Consider the following 21,471-nt stretch of genomic DNA (forward strand, 5'->3'; position numbering starts at 1 on the left):
AAGTTAGGTTCCCTGGTTGCTAGATGAGTGTTCTTTCCACAGTACTACAATGGATAATTATTGGAGATGTTTGAGAAAAACAGAGAGTATAGAATTGGCTGTAGACAATGGCAGTTGGTAAGGGAGAATGAACTCTGAGTTTTTAAGGGCTTACCTTAGAATCTGGGGTAAAGGAGCCAGTAAGGGAAAAATCACTAAATTAAATCTTAACAGATTTTGACCTTTCTTTACTAATGTTTTTTTCCCTTTAAAACATTTAATTTAAAACAAGAAGGTCCTACTGTGTGTAGCACAGGGAACTATATTCAATATCCTATAATAAACCATAATGGGAAAAGAATATGAAAAAGAATATGTATATATATGTACAACTGAATCACTTCGCTATATACCGGAAACTAACACAACATTGTAAATCAACTATCCTTCAGTTTAAAAAAACTTTTATTTAATCATTATTTCTATTTTAATTTAAATTTTTGCAGATAAATATATGTAGAGAATAGATCCCTTGAAAATGTTTTAAGTGTTCTTACTAGAGCATATGTTAAAAAATTTGTTGGATTAAGAGTTAGTGAGCTTATTTTCTTCCATGTCACTTACTGTTCTTTTTCTTCTTTTCCAGAATTTTATAGGAGTGAAGTGATTAAGAATTCCTTGGTAAGTTGGCTTTTTGACAGGTACATATGACTAAGCCTATAACTCCTATTTTAGAAAATGCTGAGACATAAAATAAGTTGGGGCTTCCCTGGTGGCACAGTGGTTGAGAGTCCGCCTGCCGATGCAGGGGACATGGGTTCATGCCCTGGTCTGGGAAGATCCCACATGCCGCGGAGCGGCTGCACTTGTGAGCCATGGCCTCTGAGCCTGCACGTCCAGAGCCTGTGCTCTGCAACGGGAGAGGTCACAACAGTGAGAGGCCCGCGTACTGCAAAAAAAAAAAAGTTGAAGTTCAGTTTTGGTGTTATGATAATTCTACAGTTAAATCTTCTGCTCAGTTATTGCTTAAATCTTCGTTGATTTGTTCATTGTTGTATCTCTAGTGCTTAGAGCATGCCTGGCACAAAGTAGGTGCTTGATAAATATTTGCTGAGTGAAATGATATTTTTTCTGTTAAAAACTTGTGTGTTTTTTTAAAAATCATTCTATAATTTTGTCACTTCTATTACTATTGAGGTTTTGAAAAAAAAATAATTAATTAATTTTATTTTTGGCTGTGTTGGGTGTTCGTTGCTGCACACCGGCTTTCTCTAGTTGCGGTGAGCAGGGGCTACTCTTTGTTGCGGTGTGTGGGCTTCTCATCCCGGTAGCTTCTCTTCGTTGCAGAGCACGGGCTCTAGGCACGTGGGCTTCAGTAGTTGTGGCACACGAGCTCAGTAGTTGTGGCTCATGGGCTCTAGAGCGCAGGCTCAGTAGTTGTGGCGCACGGGCTTAGTTGCTCCGCGGCATGTGGGATCTTCCCGGACCAGGGCTTGGACCCGTGTCCCCTGCATTGTTAGGTGGATTCTTAACCACTGTGCCACCAGGGAAGTCCTCTGTTGAGGTTTTTGACTGTTTGACTTACCAAACATCATAATAAATGATACCTTTGTATGTTGTTAAGAATTTTATGTCTAGGGCCATTGCATAGGCTCCTTCCACTTGTTTTTTGGCGATAGCATTGCTCAGTTAGAAAGTTGGAAATGTCCTACTTTTGATAATGGGTACACTAGATATTTGCATAAATGGCTCAATTTATTCGGCCATGTTGATAAAAAGAAGAGATTTTTGGTACTGATAATATCCTTTTAACAGTCCAAGACCATCCTGGATTTGGCCCCTGTCCACCTTTTCAACCTCATCTGCTAACAGTTTTCCTCACTCATTGTGTTCCAGGCTTACCTCATTTTTCCAGTGCCAAACTTGTCTTGTTCCTTATGCCGCAGCACCTGTTTCCCCTCTTCTTCACTTGGCTGAATACTCCTTTGAAGTCTGAGCTATGTCACTTCAGCCAGGCCTTCTATGACTATTCTATCTAAAGTAATTCCCTTTCCACTCTTTTTTACATCACCCTGTTTTGTGTTTTTTTAGAGCATTTGTCACTGTTGGAAATTCTTGTCCATTTATCTGTTTATTATCTGTCTCCCACCTACAAGAATGCAAGTTTTATGAGAGCAGGAACCTTGCCAGTCTTGTTCTCCTCTGAAACCTTAGAGTCTAGAATATTGCAGATGCTCAGTGAATATTTGTCAGATGAATAAATGGATATCAGTGATGTGTTATATTTACAGAATCCTTTTACATATGTTGTCTCATTTTGATCCTTAGAACAACTTGTAAGGTAGAGGGGGTAGATCTTAAGAAACTGACATCCAGAGAGACTCAGTGATTCTTGCAGAGTCACACAACTGAGGGACCAGAACCCCAGGTCCAGACCTTCCATCTTCAAGTCTCTACTACTCGTTCCTCTTCATCAAGCTGTCTTCACCGCCCAGCTTGTGGGATCTTAGTTCCCCCACCAGGGATTGAACCTGCGCCCTCGGCAGTGAAAGTGTAGAGTCCTAACTACCGGACCACCAGGGAATTCCCTATATAGGATTTTTTGTTTCAATTTAAATCAAGAGATACATTTTAAATGGCAGACTGAGCACAGGTAGTGCCAACAGTGGGCCTACCTCGAAAGAACTGATACTAAGAACAACTATTTTTAAGGTTGTGCATTTAGAGACAGTGACACCTGATGACTGCCACCTGGTGGTCAAAGAGTGTAGGACCTTATTCATTTTAACATTTCTAAAGTCAGAATTTATCTTACAGTGGAAGAAAAATGCTTGTTAGAATTGATGCTAAATTGGAATACGTTAGATGGTAATAAATACAATGGAGTAAAATAAAGCAGTATAATGGAGTATCTGGCAGGGGTGGTTGCTGAATTTCTATGGCAGTCACATAGAAGATCTCATCTGAGCAGACACCTGAAAAAAGTGAGGGAACATACTGTGTATCTAAGTGGGGAAGACTGTTTCAGGCCAAGAATCAGGAAAATATGAAGGTAGGAGTGTACTTGAAGTTTTTAAGGAATGGCTAAGAAGTTAGTATGGCTGGAGCGGAGTGAGTGGTTTGAGATTGTGCTCAGCAAGCATGACAAAGACAGGGGTAAGGGAATTGAGGATCAGGGCAGCAGAGGAATGACCTGGGGAGACAGCAGGTCATTGTGATAGTCAAGGGGTGGGTGGCATGAGGATGAGATTTTGGGAGGTAACACAAAATTGGAAGCATCTAGTGGACAAGGACCCCCAACTTACTCATTTTTCTATTTTCCAATGTCCCTAGCACAGTGAAGTCCAGTAAGTATCTACTGCAGTAACTGGAATAATCCACCGTTGATAGGCTGGATGGTGGAGATGTGACTCCAAATTATATGTCAGAGTCCTGATTTCTTCTCAGATATATTTAGCATAGAACGATTAATGGTGAATGTATAATTTGACTTTTTAATATCTGGCTTCAGCTAGCCATACCCTCCAAACCATTTGTTAACTTTTGGGAACTTTTTTTTTCTTTTTTGTTTTGGTTCTGGGGGAAGTTAGATCCTTAATATTATCGAAGGGCCATTGGTTAATTTAAACTAAAATAATTGAAGCAATAAGAATGGAAGTAACTAAATTCTCTCAATTGGATTTTGTACATAAAAGTAGAGGTGAATTGTGTAATGAACCCACATGCACCATCTTTAACAATTATAAAGTTAGTTATTAGTTTTGTTTTGTTTTTACAAAAAAGGAGTTTTTACTTTTATTAGAAAATTTAAAATCTCGTGGTGGGAGGAAGAAGAGTGATAGCTAGTTCGTATGTGTTTTGAAATATCTCTGTATGTGTGTTTCTTTAATAAACAATTAACTATTCACTTGTGATTCAGGTAGTTTATTGGATGTATTGTATATGTTGTTTCTCATCCTGATAGCAATGCTGCAAGGTAGGAGATATTCCTGTTTTATAGTTAAGGAAAGCAGGGTTCAGAGAGGTTGAGGAATTTACTCTAGGTCGCAAAGCTGGTGGTGACTGGTAGAACCGATGTTCGGGAGCTCGAGAGCCCTGCTCTTTCACAGCACTGTGCTGCCTCCATTACATCAGTGATGGGCCTTATAAGTGAATAAACAAAGTTCTAGAGCAGCGGTCCCCAACCTTTTTGGCACCAGAGACCAGTTTCTTGGAAGATGGTTTTTCCACGGACTGGGCGGTGGGGGTGGAGGGGTGGAGGGATGGTTTTGGGATGATTCAAGTGCATTACATTTATTGTGCACTTTATTTCTATTATTATTACATTGTAATATATAATGAAATAATTATACAAGTCACAATAATGCAGAATCAGTGGGAGCCCTAAGCTTGTCTTCCTGCAACTAGATGGTCCCATCCGGGGGTGATGGGAGACAGCGACACCCGAATGTTGCTTATGTGTGTTGCTTATGTCCAGTCTACTCCATAAGATGCAGCTTAATTGTCATTTGCCACTCACTGACAGGGTTTTGATATGAGTCTGCAGGCAGTTGATTTATTATGGTCTCTGTGCAGTCAAATCTCTCTGCTAATAATAATCTGTATCTGCAGCCGCTCCCCAGCGCTAGCATCACCGCCTCAGCTCCACCTCAGATCATCAGGCATTAGATTCTCATAAGGAGCGCGCAGCCTAGATCCCTCTCATGCGCAGTTCACAGTAGGGTTTGCGTTCTATGAGAATCTAATGCTGCTGCTGATCTGACAGGAGGCGGGGCTCAGGCAGTAATGTGAACAATGGGGAGTGGCTATAAATATAGATGAAGCTTCACTTGCTTGCCCGCTGCTCATCTCCTGCTTTGTGGCCTGGTTTCTAACAGGCCACGGACTGGTACCAGTCTATGGCCTGGGGGTTGGAGAGCATGTATTTTTAGGGAAAGCATGTGACAGAGTTATCAGAACCAAAACTTCTGTTGGACTTGTGACTGCCTGAGGTATTTTTAAATCTTTGGGAAAAAAGTGAACAATATAAATACTTTTTATGAGTTGCTGGCCTGAGGGATTCTCAAACAAGTATATGTTCTAGTTGAATTGTGACTGAATGAAGTAACATTTCATCTGTGTGTGTGTGTGTGTGTGTGTGAGGGGGGGGGAGAGAGAGAGAGAGAGAGAGAGAGAGAGAGAGGGAGAGGGAGAGGGAGAGGGAGGGAGAGAGGGAGAGAGAGGGAGAGACAGGGAGAGGGAGTTGGCTCCTCTTGCTATGCCATCTTATCTTACCTTGTGTTAAACTTCATCATCATTTTGTAACCTCTGTCTGGTCAATTACATAATTTGGAGAGAGTCTAAGATAATTGACACATGCAGTTATAGGACCAGGGAAGAACAGGATTCTATGGAAACATGTAGGAGTATCATTTATCTCAGTTTGAGGAGGGTGATTAGGAAAGGTTTTTAACAGTAAGCAATTTCTAAGTTGAGACATGAAGGATGAATAAAGGTGAATGAGAGAGGGGGAAGAGAGTTTATTGGGCTGAGGAATAACTACTGCTTATAAATTTAGTATGCAATTCCTGAGAGTTATCTTGTATGTTTTGGGAAAATTGGAACAGCGTTTATGAATTCTTAGTCATGTTTCTTGTGACTGTGCATTTGCTATTGAGTGATAAAAATAGTGATAACTTGTTTGTGTTTTGAAAATTTTCTATATATATGTGTTTCTTTAATAAATAAGAAGTATCAATTGAGCAGTGTTTTAGAGAAATTGCCCAGGTAGTAAATAATAATTTTAGATTCTCCTGGAGGTAAACTTTTCAAAGCTATAAATATCCTAATATTCTGCCACTGTACTTGCAGTGTATAAGATATAGGTCCCTAAATGATGTTAGTATACTTGAATAATTTGTTCCATCTAGAAAATGGGCTGATATGTATAGGTTAAATATAAATAAAAATCATCTGGATTAAAAAAATTTTTTATTATAATTTTAAAAAATTTTATTTATTAATTTAATTTTTGGCTGTGTTGGGTCTTCGTTGCTGTGTGCAGGCTTTTTCTAGTTGCGGTGAGCAGGCTTCTCATTGTGGTGGCTTCTCTTGATGTGGAGCACGGGCTCTAGGCGCGCGGGCTTCAGTAGTTGTGGCATGTGGGCTCAGTAGTTGTGGCTTGCGGGCTCTAGAGCACAGGCTCAGTAGTTGTGGCGCATGGGCTTAGCTGCTCCGTGGCATGTGGGATCTTCCCGGACCAGGGCTCGAACCTGTGTCCCCTGCATTGGCAGGCGGATTCTTAACCACTGTGCCACCAGGGAGGTCCCATGGATTTTTATAATAACATTATCGGGCAGTAGAGTCTTTGAATGTGTGGCAGACCGTATCTGTATCTGAAAGGACCAGCTCAGGAATGATTGCTCATTGTCTGGCAGCTATTTTATAAAAGCATAAAGGAAGGTCATTGTAATGAGAGGATTGACAATAGGCTCTACTGTATTAACGTTGTATTGGTTTAGAACAGAAACCCAGGCCATCTATTCAACCACAAGAAACAACTTCAAAAGACTACTTCCCTTCCAAAGGCTTTTAATTAGTTTTAGAATGAAGTATTTAAGAATAACTAATATAATAACTGCCCCCCAAATCATCCCACCCCTTATGCAATATGGCCCTTCAGATATATTCACCAGGTCTTTCTTTTTTTCACTTTGGAAAGGGGTGGTTATTTCATGCTTTTTCTGCTGAGAAGTTGAAATTATACTCATTCATATTTTAGAGCACATATATTGATACTTTTGTTGAGAGGTGATCTTACACATAGGGTAGTAAGTGGCTGTCTTTTCAGGTGGTTGTAATCTTCCAACTCCTGCTCTTTAGGCTTTAGGGCCCGAAATGACATTGTGAAGAGATATCTTTATTTGTTTTACTTCTGTATGTGTCTCTTTGTAAGATGCTGTCTTTTTTCCATTATTGGGTCTTAAAAAATTTTTGTTTTATTACTTTGTATTGAGAGATAGCACGTATTACAGTAAAGGGCACAAATAATAGCCTGATGACTTTTCAAAGGGGAACGGATCATTTAACCAGATCAAGAAGCAGAACATTATCTTGTGTTCTCCCTCTAGTTACTCCCTCCTCCCAAAGAGCACCACTATCTTGGCCACAGATTAGTTCTGCTTGTTATTGAACTTTTGTATGGCATATGCTTTTTTGCTTAGCATATTTGTGAGATTCATACACATTATTCATTAATTCTATGTGTACATGTCCATTAATACATATGTGTATGTGTTTCTGTTAGGTATATCTTTAGGAGTGGAATTAAGTGCCGGGTCATAGGTTATTTTCAGCTTTAGTAGATACTGCTAAATAGTTTTTCAAAGTGTTTGTGCCAGTTACATCCCTATCAGCAGTGTGAGGTTTTTAGTTGCTCCACATTCTTGTCCAAACTTGATATTATCTGTTTTGAAAATTTTAGCCATTCTGGTGGGATAGTGGTATTGTATTATGATTTTAATTTACATTTCCTCATATACTATTCTAATTGATCACCTTTTCCAATGTTTATTGGCCATCTAGATACTCTTTTTTTAAAAAAATTTTTGGCCACGCTGTGTAGCATGCGAGGTCTTAGTTTCCTGGACCAGGGATTGAACCCATGCCCCCTGCAGTGGAAGCACAGAGTCTTAACCACTGGACCGCCAGGGAAGTCCCTACATATTCTTTTTTTTTAATTCATATTTTTATTTTTATGAAGTGTCTGTTCTGGAGAAACATGCCAATTAATGCCAATTAAGAATAAACGAATTCTGTGCAAGGATTTGACTTTTTTAAAAATAAGTTTATGGGATGTATTCAATCTAATTTAATAGTTTATGTAGTCCTTTTTTCATGCTACCTGTTTTTGATTATCTAAGGATTTGTGCAGTTGGTTTGTTGAATTCTCCTCTACCCTGTTGTTTCACTCATGCTCTGTGAGTATATAGCATTTTTGTGATCCCAGTTCAATGTGGAGAGGGACTTCTTGTAGACATGAGTACGGCCTGGGTCTGGGCTTTGAATTATGTTCTTGTCTCCCTTTAAGACTACCAAAACCAAAACGTCAAGTTTATATAGGTCGGCAAATGCCTTTAAGAGAAAAGCCCTCTAGATTTACACTTTGGGTTCTAGCTTTCCTTTTTGGCTTGGAAAATCTTTGGTGATGTTGGTGGTTATTATTATTTTAAAAATATTTTAGCCAGCATTTTTAATTGTTTTCAGTGGGATGATTGTCTAGCCTGCCATTATCAGAAATGGATGGTTCCCTTCCATTCATTCCTTGGGCCATGTGTTAAATCTAGTCTTGCTGTTTCATAGTTACCCATCATGTTTTACCCAAAATATTATCTTTCCTTATTGCCTGTATTTTTCAATAAATTTTTCTAAGAATAACTTTGGCTTCTTAAAATAATTAAGACTACCTTCAAAGAAAGATTTTCTATTATCAAATATTTCAGTGTATATTTCCTACAAACAAGGACAGTCTCTTAATAATCATATTAAAATGATTAAAATCAGGAAAGTGTAACATTGACACAATACAGTTATTAACCACAGTCCTCATCCTCCACCCCCAGCTTAACTGAGGTATAGTTGACAAAAATTGTATAGATTAAGGTGTACAATGTGATGTTGTGGTATACGTATATATTATAAAATGATTAACCAAAATTAAGCTAATTAACATACCTATCACCTCATGTAGTTACTGTTTTTTGTTTGTTTTTGTTTTTGGGTAATGAGAAAACATTACTCTCTTAGGAAATTTCAAGTATACAATGCGGTATTATTAACTATAGTCACCATGTTGTCATTAGATTTCCAGAATGATTTTATTTTGCAGAACTGCAACTTTGTACGTTTTGGCCAACATCTCCCTGTTTCTCCCAACTTCAACCCCTGGCAACCACCATTACACACCCTGTTTCTATGAGTTTGACTTTTTTAAAAGATTCCACATGTAAGTGATATTATGCAGTATTTGACTTTCTTTTTCTGACGTACTTCACTTATCATACTATGCTTCAGGTTCATCCATGCTGTTGCAAATGGCAGGATTTCCTTTTTTAAGGCTGAATAATATTCCATACATATATATGCTACGTTTTCTTTATTCAGTCATCTGTTGATGGATACTTAGGTTGTATCTACATCTTGACTATCATGAATAATGAACATGGGAGTGAACATGAACTGGGAATGAACATGGGAGTGCTTCTATCTCTAAGACACTGTTTCATTTCCTTTGGATATCCACCCAGAAGAGGGTTAACTAGATCATATGGTAGTTCTATTTTAAATTTTTTTGAGTTACCTCCATACTGTTTTCCAACTTGTTGTACCAATTTTCCTTTCCACCAATGAATTCCTAGTCCTTATTCAGATACTGTCAACTCTCCAGGACTCAATTCAGAATCACTCTGTCTTTAGTTGTCATGTTGCTTTATTCTTCAGTCTGGATGGTTCTTTAGGCTTTTTTGGGGTGTTTTTGACTTCAGCATTTAAAACCATACAGACCAGTTATTTCATAGACTGTCTTTCAATTTGATTGACTGATGTTTCCTTGTGATTAGATTCAGGTATGCATTTTTGGCAGGAAAACTATAGCTGTAATACTGTATTCTTTTCAGTGCTTTGGTTTAGAAGGCACCTGTTGTTGGTTTGTCCCAATATCGATGTTAACTTTTGTCAGTTGATTAAGGTAGCGCCTGTCAGGTTTCTCCACTGTGAAGTTATAATTTTTCCATTTATAATTAATAAGTGATTTGTTAGGGAGAAACTTTGAGACTTTATATATCCTGCTTCTTATCAACTGTTCATTTACCAGTTTTAGCATCCATTGGCAATTTTCTCATTCCCATCTTTCAGACTTTTATATTTATTAATTGGCATTCTATCTTTATTTCCCATTTAATTAATTATTAATTAATTATTAATCTACATCATTAGGAATTCAAAGATTCTTATTTTTATTCAATGGGTTATAATCCATTACTGTCATTATTTAGTTTGTTGCTTAAATTATCCCACACTGGGTTAGTGAAAGCCCTGTGAATTGATTCCTCTTTCCTTTTGATGTGTCCACATCATTCTTTGAGTACCTACTTACATTCTGGCACGAGATGTTCCAGACTCATTTTGTACTCTTCCTGCCACAGCCCTGGAATCAGTTTTCTCCCGAAGGAACCCTTGGTTCCTTTTAGTGAGAATGCTAAATAGACAGCAAGATCTGAGCATGCTCATTTTTACTAGTGTGCTCATTACTTCTAGACTTTCTAAGGGACTGAGCTAGGGAAATACACACACACACACACACACACACACACACACACACACACACACACCCTATATCTTTTGCTCTATCTATCTGTGTATCGGTCTATCTTTTAAAAACCATGCATTCATACCAACATCTCCATTTTCAATCCAACTGAACTCAGTTCATTTGTAACTCCATTCTCCGACAGTGAAAAACCTGGCTTCCACTGTCCTCAACATCTTTACTCATGCTTAGAATACACAGAAAGTGGCTTTAGAATTGCTAATCCTTACCACTATAAGAAGCAGACCTATACATTAGAGTTCAGTGTTTACAGTTTTTTTTCCCTGAAGTAAAAGCCATATACAATGAAATGCACAGATTTTAACTATGTAATTTGCTGAGCTTTGATAAGTGCATACATACCTGTCAAGATATGTACATTTCCTATCATTTCAGAAAGTTCCCTTGTGCCCAAGCCCTCCCCCCACAAAAGGAAATCATTTTTCACCACAGATTTGTTTTGCCTTTTTTAGAACCTCATATAAATGGAATCATCGTGCAGTATGTATTTTTTTTTCATATTCTATTTTACATTCTTGCCTTGCCTTTTCAGCTGTACTTCTTTGCATTGATTTTTTAATCATTGCTTTAGGGATTATTATATGTACGCTTAACTACTTCATGTAAAACAGGAGAACCTGGCAACAGTATCGTTCCAGTTGGCCACCTTGTCTCATTTGTGCTATTACTTTCATATTTGTGAACCTATATATATGTTATAAAACCCTTTATACAGTTATAGCTTTTGCTTTAAACAGACATATATGATATAAATAAAATAAGAAAAATACATCGTCTTTTATATTTACTCCATGTTTACCATTGCCAGGGCTTTTTATTCCTTCTTAAAGATCCAGGCTTCTATCTGGTGTCATTTCTCTTCAGCCTGAAGAACTTCCTTTAGCATTTCTTGTAGTACAAGTCTGCCTGGTTATTCCTAGACCTTAATGTTTATCTTCATTTTTAAATGAAACTCTACCCCTATCTAGAAGGGTTGCTAAAACAATTATGGTGGGATAGAGACTGGGGGTCATGTAAGAATGGAGTTCTGTTGATCTTAGGTTGAAATTCTTGGATGGTGTGGAATCAGAATAAAGCTGATTGCACAATGTGTTTATTGTGTTATTATCATGCTATTTATCGATAATCTTTTGGTGTCCTCAAACATCCATTTTGGTTAATTGGACATTCATTCACTCATTCAGCAAATATATATTTTTTAATTAATTAATTAATTTATGGCCGTGTTGGGTCTTTGTTGCTGCGCGCAGGCTTTCTCTAGTTGTGGTGAGCAGGGGCTACTCTTTGTTGTGGTGCACAGTCTTCTCATTGCGGTGGCCTCTCGTTGCGGAGCATGGGCTCTACGCGCACGGGCTTCAGTAGTTGCGGCGTGTGGACTCAGTAGTTGTGGCTCATGGGGCTCTAGAGCACAGGCTCAGTAGTTGTGGCGCACGGGCTTAGTTGCTCTGTGGCATGTGGGATCTTCCCGGACCAGGGCTCGAGCCCATGTCCCCTGCATTAGCAGGCAGATTCTTAACCACTGCGCCACCAGCAGCAAATATTTATTGAGCACATAGCAGGTACTTTTCAAACTTTGGGGATCTTGTGGTAAACAAATCAGGCAATGTTTCTATCAGAGCTTTTATTTTAATGCAAGGAAATCAGACAATAAAAATATACAAGTGAAAAAGATAGATCAGACGTAAGTGCCATGAAACTGGAAGTCATGTTCCTACTCCTGAAATGTCAACAGCCAAACCCACAAAAACACATACATCAATATATCCCCTAAAACAAAAACACTGCCCTAGTCTGTCCCCACTTTGGTCAGGAAGAAAAACTGCCACAAAGCAAAGACTAATTACCCTTATATGAGGACCTTTTGATTTACTGATTTGTGTAATATGAAAATTGATAATTTAATGAAATTAATTATAGTTACATTCAGCAATGAAAGCCCTAACATTTAATGTAAGGGAAATAAATGAAGGTAAGTAATCGATGCATTGTAGTTCACGTCTATTGATAATATTAAAGCCCCTTAACTTTTTCACTTTTCAGAGAATGTTTCAACTATCTGGATAATCCTCTTAATGAAAAACAAAGTTCTTTCAGAGCATAAAGTTGACCATGCCATTCTTAACCTTAAAACCGTTCAGTAGCCCCACGTCTTGTACACAGTAAAGTACCACCTCCTTGGCAAGGAGTCTCGTGTTGGTCTCTCCAGCTCTGCGTCCTGCCGCTCTTGTGTTGTGTGCTCCAGCAGTTGTCTTAGTTCCTGACCACACTGTGCTATTTCACACCTCTGAGCCCTTGTATATTATTTTCCCTTTGCCTGCAATTCCTTATTTTAATCTGGTGAACTACTGTTTGTCCTATAAAAGCCAAGTTTCATAGCCTGTGTGCTGTCTTTCCCCTGTGCCTTCCAAGTTTATTATTCCCTTCTGTGCTACTTTGTAACCTTTTGCATATTGCACTTTTCATGAAACAATGTAATTATTTAAAGAGAGGTTTGAATCCAGCAACAAGTTGGAGGTACTTTGAGGGCATTGTGTATAAGTTGCTTCTTAATAATTGTGTATTGTGTTGAATAAATAAATGAATTACCATAGGAAGCCATGTTAATGAGAGATTAGAATATATGCTCCTTCTATTGACTATAATAAATAAGCAGAGAAATTACAAAGTACCGATATCACCCTCTTTTTTTTTTTTTAACATCTTTATTGGGGTATAATTGCTTTACAATGGTGTGTTAGTTTCTGCTTTATAACAAAGTGAATCAGTTATACATATACACATGTTCCCATATCTCTTCCCTCTTGCGTCTCCCTCCCTCCCACCCTCCCTATCCCACCCCTCCAGGCTGTCACAAAGCACCGAGCCAATATCCCTGTGCCATGCGGCTGCTTCCCACTAGCTATCTACCTTACTACGTTTGTTAGTGTGTACATGTCCATGACTCTCTCTCGCCCGGTCACAGCTCACCCCTCCCCCTCCCCATATTACTCAAGTCCGTTCTCTAGGAGGTCTGCGTCTTTATTCCTGCCTTACCCCTAGGCTCTTCATGACATTTTTTTTTTCTTAAATTCCATATATATGTGTTAGCATACGGTATTTGTCTTTTTCTTTCTGACTTACTTCACTGTGTATGACAGACTCTAGGTCTATCCACCTCATTACAAATAGCTCAATTTCGTTTCTTTTTATGGCTGAGTAATATTCCATTGTATATACGCGCCACATCTTCTTTATCCATTCATCCGATGGTGGGCACTTAGGTTGTTTCCATCTCCGGGCTATTGTAAATACAGCTGCAATGAACATTTTGGTACATGACTCTTTTTGAATTTTGGTTTTCTCAGGGTATATGCCCAGTAGTGGGATTGCTGGGTCATATGGTAGTTCTATTTGTAGTTTTTTAAGGAACATCCATACTGTTCTCCATAGTGGCTGCACCAATTCACATTCCCACCAGCAGTGCAAGAGGGTTCCCTTTTCTCCACACCCTCTCCAGCATTTATTGTTTCTAGATTTTTTGATGATGGCCATTCTGACTGGTGTGAGATGATATCTGATTGTAGTTTTGATTTGCATTTCTCTAATGATTAATGATGTTGAGCATTCTTTCATGTGTTTGTTGGCAGTCTGTATATCTTCTTTGGAGAAATGTCTATTTAGGTCTTCTGCCCATTTTTGGATTGGGTTGTTTGTTGTTTTGTTATTGAGCTGCATGAGCTGCTTGTAAATTTTGGAGATTAATCCTTTGTCGGTTGCTTCATTTGCAAATACTTTCTCCCATTCTGAGGGTTGTCTTTTGGTCTTGTTTATGGTTTCCTTTGCTGCAAAAGCTTTGAAGTTTCATTAGGTCCCATTTGTTTATTTTTGTTTTTATTTCCATTACTCTAGGAGGTGGGTCAGAAAGAATCTTGCTGTGATTTATGTCATAGAGTGTTCTGCCTATATTTTCCTCTAAGAGTTGGATAGTTTCTGGCCTTATATTTAGGTCTTTAATCCATTTTGAGTTTAGTTTTGTGTATGGTGTTAGGGAGTGATCTAATCTCATACTTTTACATGTACCTGTCCAGTTTTCCCAGCACCACTTATTGAAGAGGCTGTCCTTTCTCCACTGTACATTCCTGCCACCTTTATCAAAGATAAAGTGTCCATATGTGCATGGGTTTATCTCTGGGCTTTCTATCCTGTTCCATTGATCTATCTTTCTGTTTTTGTGCCAGTACCATACCGTCTTGATAACTGTAGCTTTGTAGTATAGTCTGAAGTCAGGGAGCCTGATTCCTCCAGTTCCTTTTTTTGTTCTCAAGATTGCTTTGGCTATTTGGGGTCTTTTGTGTTTCCATACAAATTGTGAAATTTTTTGTTCTAGTTCTGTGAAAAATGCCAGTGGTAGTTTGATAGGGATTGCATTGAATCTATAGATTGCTTTGGGTAGTAGAGTCATTTTCACAATGTTGATTCTTCCAATCCAAGAACATGGTATATCTCTCCATCTATTTGTATCATCTTTAATTTCTTTCATCAGTGTCTTATAATTTTCTGCATACAGGTCTTTTGTCTCCTTAGGTAGGTTTATTCCTAGATATTCTATTCTTTTTGTTGCAATGGTAAATGGGAGTGTTTTCTTGATTTCACTTTCAGATTTTTCATCATTAGTATATAGGAATGCCAGAGATTTCTGTGCATTAATTTTGTATCCTGCCACTTTACCAAATTCATTGATTAGCTCTAGTAGTTTTCTGGTAGCATCTTTAGGATTCTCTATGTATAGGATCATGTCATCTGCAAACAGTGACAGCTTTACTTCTTCTTTTCCGATTTGGATTCCTTTTATTTCCTCCTCTTCTCTGATTGCTGTGGCTAAAACTTCCAAAACTATGTTGAATAAGAGTGGTGAGAGTGGGCACCCTTGTCTTGTTCTTGATCTTAGTGGAAATGCTTTCAGTTTTTCACCATTGAGGATGATGTTTGCTGTGGGCTTGTCGTATATGGCCTTTATTATGTTGAGGAAAGTTCCCTCTATGCCTACTTTCTGCAGGGTTTTTATCATAAATGGGTGTTGAATTTTGTCAAAAGCTTTCTCTGCATCTATTGAGATGATCATATGGTTTTTCTCCTTCAATTTGTTAATATGGTTTATCACATTGATAGATTTGCATATATTGAAGAATCCTTGCATTCCTGGAATAAACTCCGCTTGATCATGGTGTATGATCCTTTTAATGTGTTGTTGGATTCTGTTTGCTAGTATTTTGTTGAGGATTTTTGCATCTATGTTCATCAGTGATATTGGTCTGTAGTTTTCTTTCTTTGTGACATCCTTGCCTGGTTTTGGTATCAAGGTGATGGTGGCCTCGTAGAAGGAGTTCGGGAGTGTTCCTCCCTCTGCTATATTTTGGAACAGTTTGAGAAGGATAGGTGTTAGCTCTTCTCTAAATGTTTGATAGAATTCGCCTGTGAAGCCATCTGGTCCTGGGCTTTTCTTTGTTGGAAGATTTTTAATCACAGTTTCAATTTCAGTGCTTGTGATTGGTCTGTTCATATTTTCTATTTCTTCCTGATTCAGTCTTGGCAGCTTGTGCATTTCTAAGAATTTGTCCATTTCTTCCAGATTGTCCATTTTATTGGCATAGAGTTGCTTGTAGTACTCTCTCATGATCTCTTTTATTTCTGCAGTGTCAGTTGTTACCTCTTCTTTTTCATTTCTAATTCTATTGATTTGAGTCTTCTCCCTTTTTTTCTTGATGAGTCTGGCTAGTGGTTTATCTATTTTGTTTATCTTCTCAAAGAACCAGCTTTTAGTTTTATTGATCTTTGCTATTGTTTCCTTCATTTCTTTTTCATTTATTTCTGATCTGATTTTTATGATTTCTTTCCTTCTGCTACCTTTGGGGTTTTTTTGTTCTTCTTTCTCTAATTGCTTGAGGTGCAAGCGTAGGTTGTTTATTCGAGATGTTTCCTGCTTCTTAAGGTGGGCTTGTATTGCTATAAACTTCCCCCTTAGAACTGCTTTTGCTGCATCCCACAGGTTTTGGGTCGTTGTGTCTCCATTGTCATTTGTTTCTAGGTATTTTTTGATTTCCTCTTTGATTTCTTCAGTGATCACTTCATTATTAAGTAGTGTATTGTTTAGCCTCCATGTGTTTGTATTTTTTACAGATCTTTTCCTGTAATTGATATCTAGTCTCATGGTGTTGTGGTCAGAAAAGATACTTGATACAATTTCAATTTTCTTAAATTTACCAAGGCTTGATTTGTGACCCAAGATATGATCTATCCTGGAGAATGTTCCATGAGCACTTGAGAAAAATGTGTATTCTGTTGTTTTTGGATGGAGTGTCCTATAAATATCAATTAAGTCCATCTTGTTTAATGTATCATTTAAAGCTTGTGTTTCCTTATTTATTTTCATTTTGGATGATCTGTCCATGGGTGAAAGTGGGGTGTTTAAGTCCCCTACTATGAATGTGTTACTGTCCATTTCCCCTTTTATGGCTGTTAGTATTTGCCTTATGTATTGAGGTGCTCCTATGTTGGGTGCATAAATATTTACAATTGTTATATCTTCTTCTTGGATCGATCCCTTGATCATTATGTAGTGTCCTTGTCTCTTTTAATAGTCCTTATTTTAAAGTCTATTTTGTCTGATATGAGAATTGCTACTCCAGCTTTCTTTTGGTTTCCATTTGCATGGAATATCTTTTTCCATCCCCTTACTTTCAGTCTGTATGTGTCTCTAGGTCTGAAGTGGGTCTCTTGTAGACAGCATATATGATATCACCCTCTTTATGTTAATTGGAATGTCTTCCTAAGTTTGCAATTTAGTATATTTATAAGTTCTTTTGGTTAAAGAACAAAATGATGTATAACCTAACTGAAATAACTGTAAACCGTAAACATTTAGGGTCTTCCTAAAGCATGTTTTCATTTCCATCAACAGAATCCAACATGGCGGAGTCTTGATTTTGGAATAATGCCGGACCGTCTCGATACATCTGTGTCTTGTTTCGTGGTGAAGATTTGGGGTGGAAAGGAGGACATCTACCAGCTGTTGATTGAATGGAAAGTCTGTTTGGATGGGCTGAAATATTTGGGTCAGCAGGTAATTTTTAGACTGCAGTTTCAAGTAGTTGTCTTCTCTAAATGAACAGTCTAGCTTCTTCTGTTGAATCTTCTGATTCTACATTTCCTATTATAAAGAGAGACCCTTTATGATTGTTCACTTACTTACAGAAATTTGAGTCATTGCCAGGTTTAAAAAATGACTGAAAATATTTATGAAGAACTGCCTTAAGCTGATAATTTAAGAGGATATTTTTTTGGGGGGGCAGGTAGAAAAGCATATGCTTTCTCATAGCACTCTGCTTGTTCTGTTCTATTGGATGTTTCCCCTAGAATCTGAAAATTAAGTTGAAAATAAGCACCTCTCTTATGACCAGTAGAGTGGGGTTATTCCAAGAATAAGAAGAGCTTCTGTTTATTGAGCACACGGATGACAAATGCCTGGCTCATATACTGCTACCCATTCCCCATGACTGATGTAGCTAACTCATCATAGCACTCTTACAGCTGAGCTCAGAAGTAGCTCCATAATCCTTTCTAACACAGTGTTCCAGGATGCAACTAGAAACATATCAGAATTGCATCTGAAATGAAACCTGTTTGCCATACCCAGACATAAGTAATTACAGTTAATGTTTATAGTGACCTTGTGAAAGTTGATATTATTGCCCATAGTTTCCTGATGGGAAAATTGTGCCTCAGAGCATTTAAGGAACTATCAAGATCACACTGCTAGGTGGAGCTGGGATTTAAATTAGGCCTGACTTAAAAATTCATTCTCTTTCTGCTGTACCACACTGGTATATACATGTAGTCCTTGGTAACCACTCAGCCCACATTGGAATAAATGCCATTTCTATTTTGTGATACCTGTGGGACTACTGATAAAGGTAACCCTAAAATGTTAGTTATATCTACAAACATGCTTCATATTTTTTACTATTTATTCAGTATATACTTTCTGGTATGTTTCTTTTAGAGAAACAATTCTACATTTTTCTTTTTCAGATTAAAAAAAAAGCAAAACAGCTCTTCCCTTATTTTGCATACTATACTTTATTTTGTGTTCTTTTATAGTGACCAGAACAATGCATGCAATGAATATTTTGCTTAACTAAATTCTAACCTGCTACAAATTCTGTTTTATTTTTATTTTTTTCTTTTGTTTTAGGGCTGGTCTTAATTAAAACTCATGAAGTACTGACTTGTGGCTTAGGGTCTTTCTCCTCTCTTTTAGTACCAAATGCTTGTTGCCTTTAGCCTGGCTAACCAGCCCTGCCCTGAGGCACGTACTCTTTCTATCTTGCTACATGCCGGAGTTGGCTCTCTGTGTATAGATTATGATATTAAGCACTTGTTTATGTTGTGTGGGGGTGGGGCTTCTTAACATTAGAGTTGCAGGGCTATAGGCTTGTAGGGGAGGGGTTTTTTTTGGCCAGAGAAGATGGCCTTCATCATGCTTTTCAGTTCACACATTCCTTAGGTGGTTGTTTTCTTAAAATACCCAGCTGTGCTTATGTCTAACTTACCCTAATTTCAGAGAGTTAGCATTCAGGTGCCTTCTTACAAAGTTGGTTATGTTGGTATCGCAGAGAACAAGAGAAAGAGAAAACATTTTTCTAAGCCAACTAGACACTTAATATCCTGTAGAAAGTCACTTATGAAATAGGTATAACAAGGAACAGGCTACTAGAAAATCAGATATAATAGAATTACAAATTTTTAGAGGAAAGCAAGGCTAAGATGTGTTAGGTTAATAGCCAGAATCACTGAGGTTCATTGATTGGTCATCTGCTTTCTAGCAGGCATCGTTCTTAGTGTTAAGGATCCAGAGATGAGTCAGATAAGGTTCTTAGACCCGGTAAACTGATGATCGGTGAATAGCTGCAAAGAGAGCTATGGGAGTATGTTTAAGAGGTATGTAGACAGACCTGGATAGAGTCAGGGAATGGATGACTTTTGAAAGAAATTTTTTTACAGGTTAGGTTTTTTTGAGTTATAATTTACATACAATAAAATTTACCCTTTTAATGTATACAGTTCAATGAGTTTGACAAATGTATGAAGTAAGTAACCATCACTACAATGAATAATGCTGCTGTGAATATTTAAATATAGGTCTTTGTGTTGATGTAAGTTGTCATTTCTCTTGAATAAATACCCAGTATTGGAATTTCTGGTTCTAATGGTAAGTGCTATGTTGAAATTTATAAGAAACTGTGAAACTCTTTTTTCAGGGTGACTGTCATTCTGCCTTCCCATCAGCAATGTATGATAGTTCCTTATCTTTGTAAGGGCTTATTATTGTCAGTCTTTTTAATTTTCACTATTCTGATAAAGTGGTATCTCATACTGATTTAAATTTTCCTAATGATGAAATGATGTTGTGCATTTAAAAAATACGTTTATCTGCCATCAATCCCCCTACCTTCTTTTTTTGTGAAATGTTCATTCAGATCTTTTGCCCATTTTTTATTTGCTTGATTGATTTCTCATTATTGTGACTTGTAAAATTTCTTTAGGTGTTCTGTATGAGTTAGTCCTTTATGAGATATATATTTTCCAAATATTTTCTGCTAATCTGTGGCTTGTCTTTTCATTTTTTTTAAGTGTCATACTTTTTTTTTTACATGGATCATCATAGCATCTTTCTTTTTCTTTTTTTTTTTTTAACATCTTTATTCGGGTATAATTGCTTTACAATGGTGTGTTAGTTTCTGCTTTATAACAAAGTGAATCAGTTATACATATACATATGTTCCCATATTTCTTCCCTCTTGCATCTCCCTCCCTCCCACCCTCCCTATCCCACCCCTCCAGGGGGTCACAAAGCACGGAGCTGATCTCCCTGTGCTCTGCGGCTGCTTCCCACTAGCTATCTACCTTATGTTTGGTAGTGTATATATGTCCATGCCTCTCTCTCACTTTGTCACAGCTCACCCTTCCCCCTCCCCATATCCTCAAGTCCGTTCTCCAGTAGGTCTGTGTATTTATTCCTGTCTTGCCCCTAGGTTCTTCATGACATTTTTTTTTCTTAAATTCCATATATATGTGTTAGCATACGGTATTTGTCTTTTTCTTTCTGACTTACTTCACTGTGTATGACAGACTCTAGGTCTATCCACCTCATTACATATAGCTCACTTTCGTTTCTTTTTATGGCTGAATAATATTCCATTGTATGTATGTGCCACATCTTCTTTATCCATTCATCTGATGGTGGGCACTTAGGTTGTTTCCATCTCCGGGCTATTGTAAATAGAGGTGCAATGAACATTTTGGTACATGACTCTTTTTGAATTTTGGTTTTCTCAGGGTATATGCCCAGTAGTGGGATTGCTGGGTCATATGGTAGTTCTATTTGTAGTTTTTTAAGGAACATCCATACTGTTCTCCATAGTGGCTGCACCAATTCACATTCCCACCAGCAGTGCAAGAGTGTTCCCTTTTCTCCACACCCTCTCCAGCATTTATTGTTTCTAGATTTTTTGATGATGGCCATTCTGACTAGTGTGAGATGATATCTGATTGTAGTTTTGATTTGCATTTCTCTAATGATTAATGATGTTGAGCATTCTTTCATGTGTTTGTTGGCAGTCTGTATATCTTCTTTGGAGAAATGTCTATTTAGGTCTTCTGCCCATTTTTGGATTGGGTTGTTTGTTGTTTTGTTATTGAGCTGCATGAGATGCTTGTAAATTTTGGAAATTAATCCTTTGTCAGTTGCTTCATTTGCAAATATTTTCTCCCATTCTGAGGGTTATCTTTTCGTCTTGTTTATGGTCTCCTTTGCTGTGCAAAAGCTTTGAAGTTTCATTAGGTCCCATTTGTTTATTTTTGTTTTTATTTCCATTTCTCTAGGAGGTGGGTCAAAAAGGGTCTTGCTGTGATTTATGTCATAGAGTGTTCTGCCTATATTTTCCTCTAAGAGTTTGATAGTGTCTGGCCTTACATTTAGGTCTTTAATCCATTATGAGCTTATTTTTGTGTATGGTGTTAGGGAGTGATCTAATCTCATACTTTTACATGTACCTGTCCAGTTTTCCCAGCACCACTTATTGAAGAGG

At 37.7% G+C, this 21,471-nt stretch overlaps 1 protein-coding gene across 1 annotated transcript in view; it reads left to right on the top strand.

The window, feature by feature from the left end:
* Window positions 1–21,471, top strand: part of UVRAG (UV radiation resistance associated) — a 366,512-nt gene that overhangs the window by 81,003 nt on the left and 264,038 nt on the right. The window contains 2 exon segments of the mRNA XM_060160058.1: window positions 626–660; window positions 17,283–17,444. Coding sequence (XP_060016041.1) covers window positions 626–660; window positions 17,283–17,444 — 197 coding nt within the window.

Source organism: Lagenorhynchus albirostris, chromosome 9, assembly GCF_949774975.1.
Source record: "Lagenorhynchus albirostris chromosome 9, mLagAlb1.1, whole genome shotgun sequence".
In the NCBI taxonomy this organism is placed as follows: Eukaryota; Metazoa; Chordata; class Mammalia; order Artiodactyla; family Delphinidae; genus Lagenorhynchus; species Lagenorhynchus albirostris.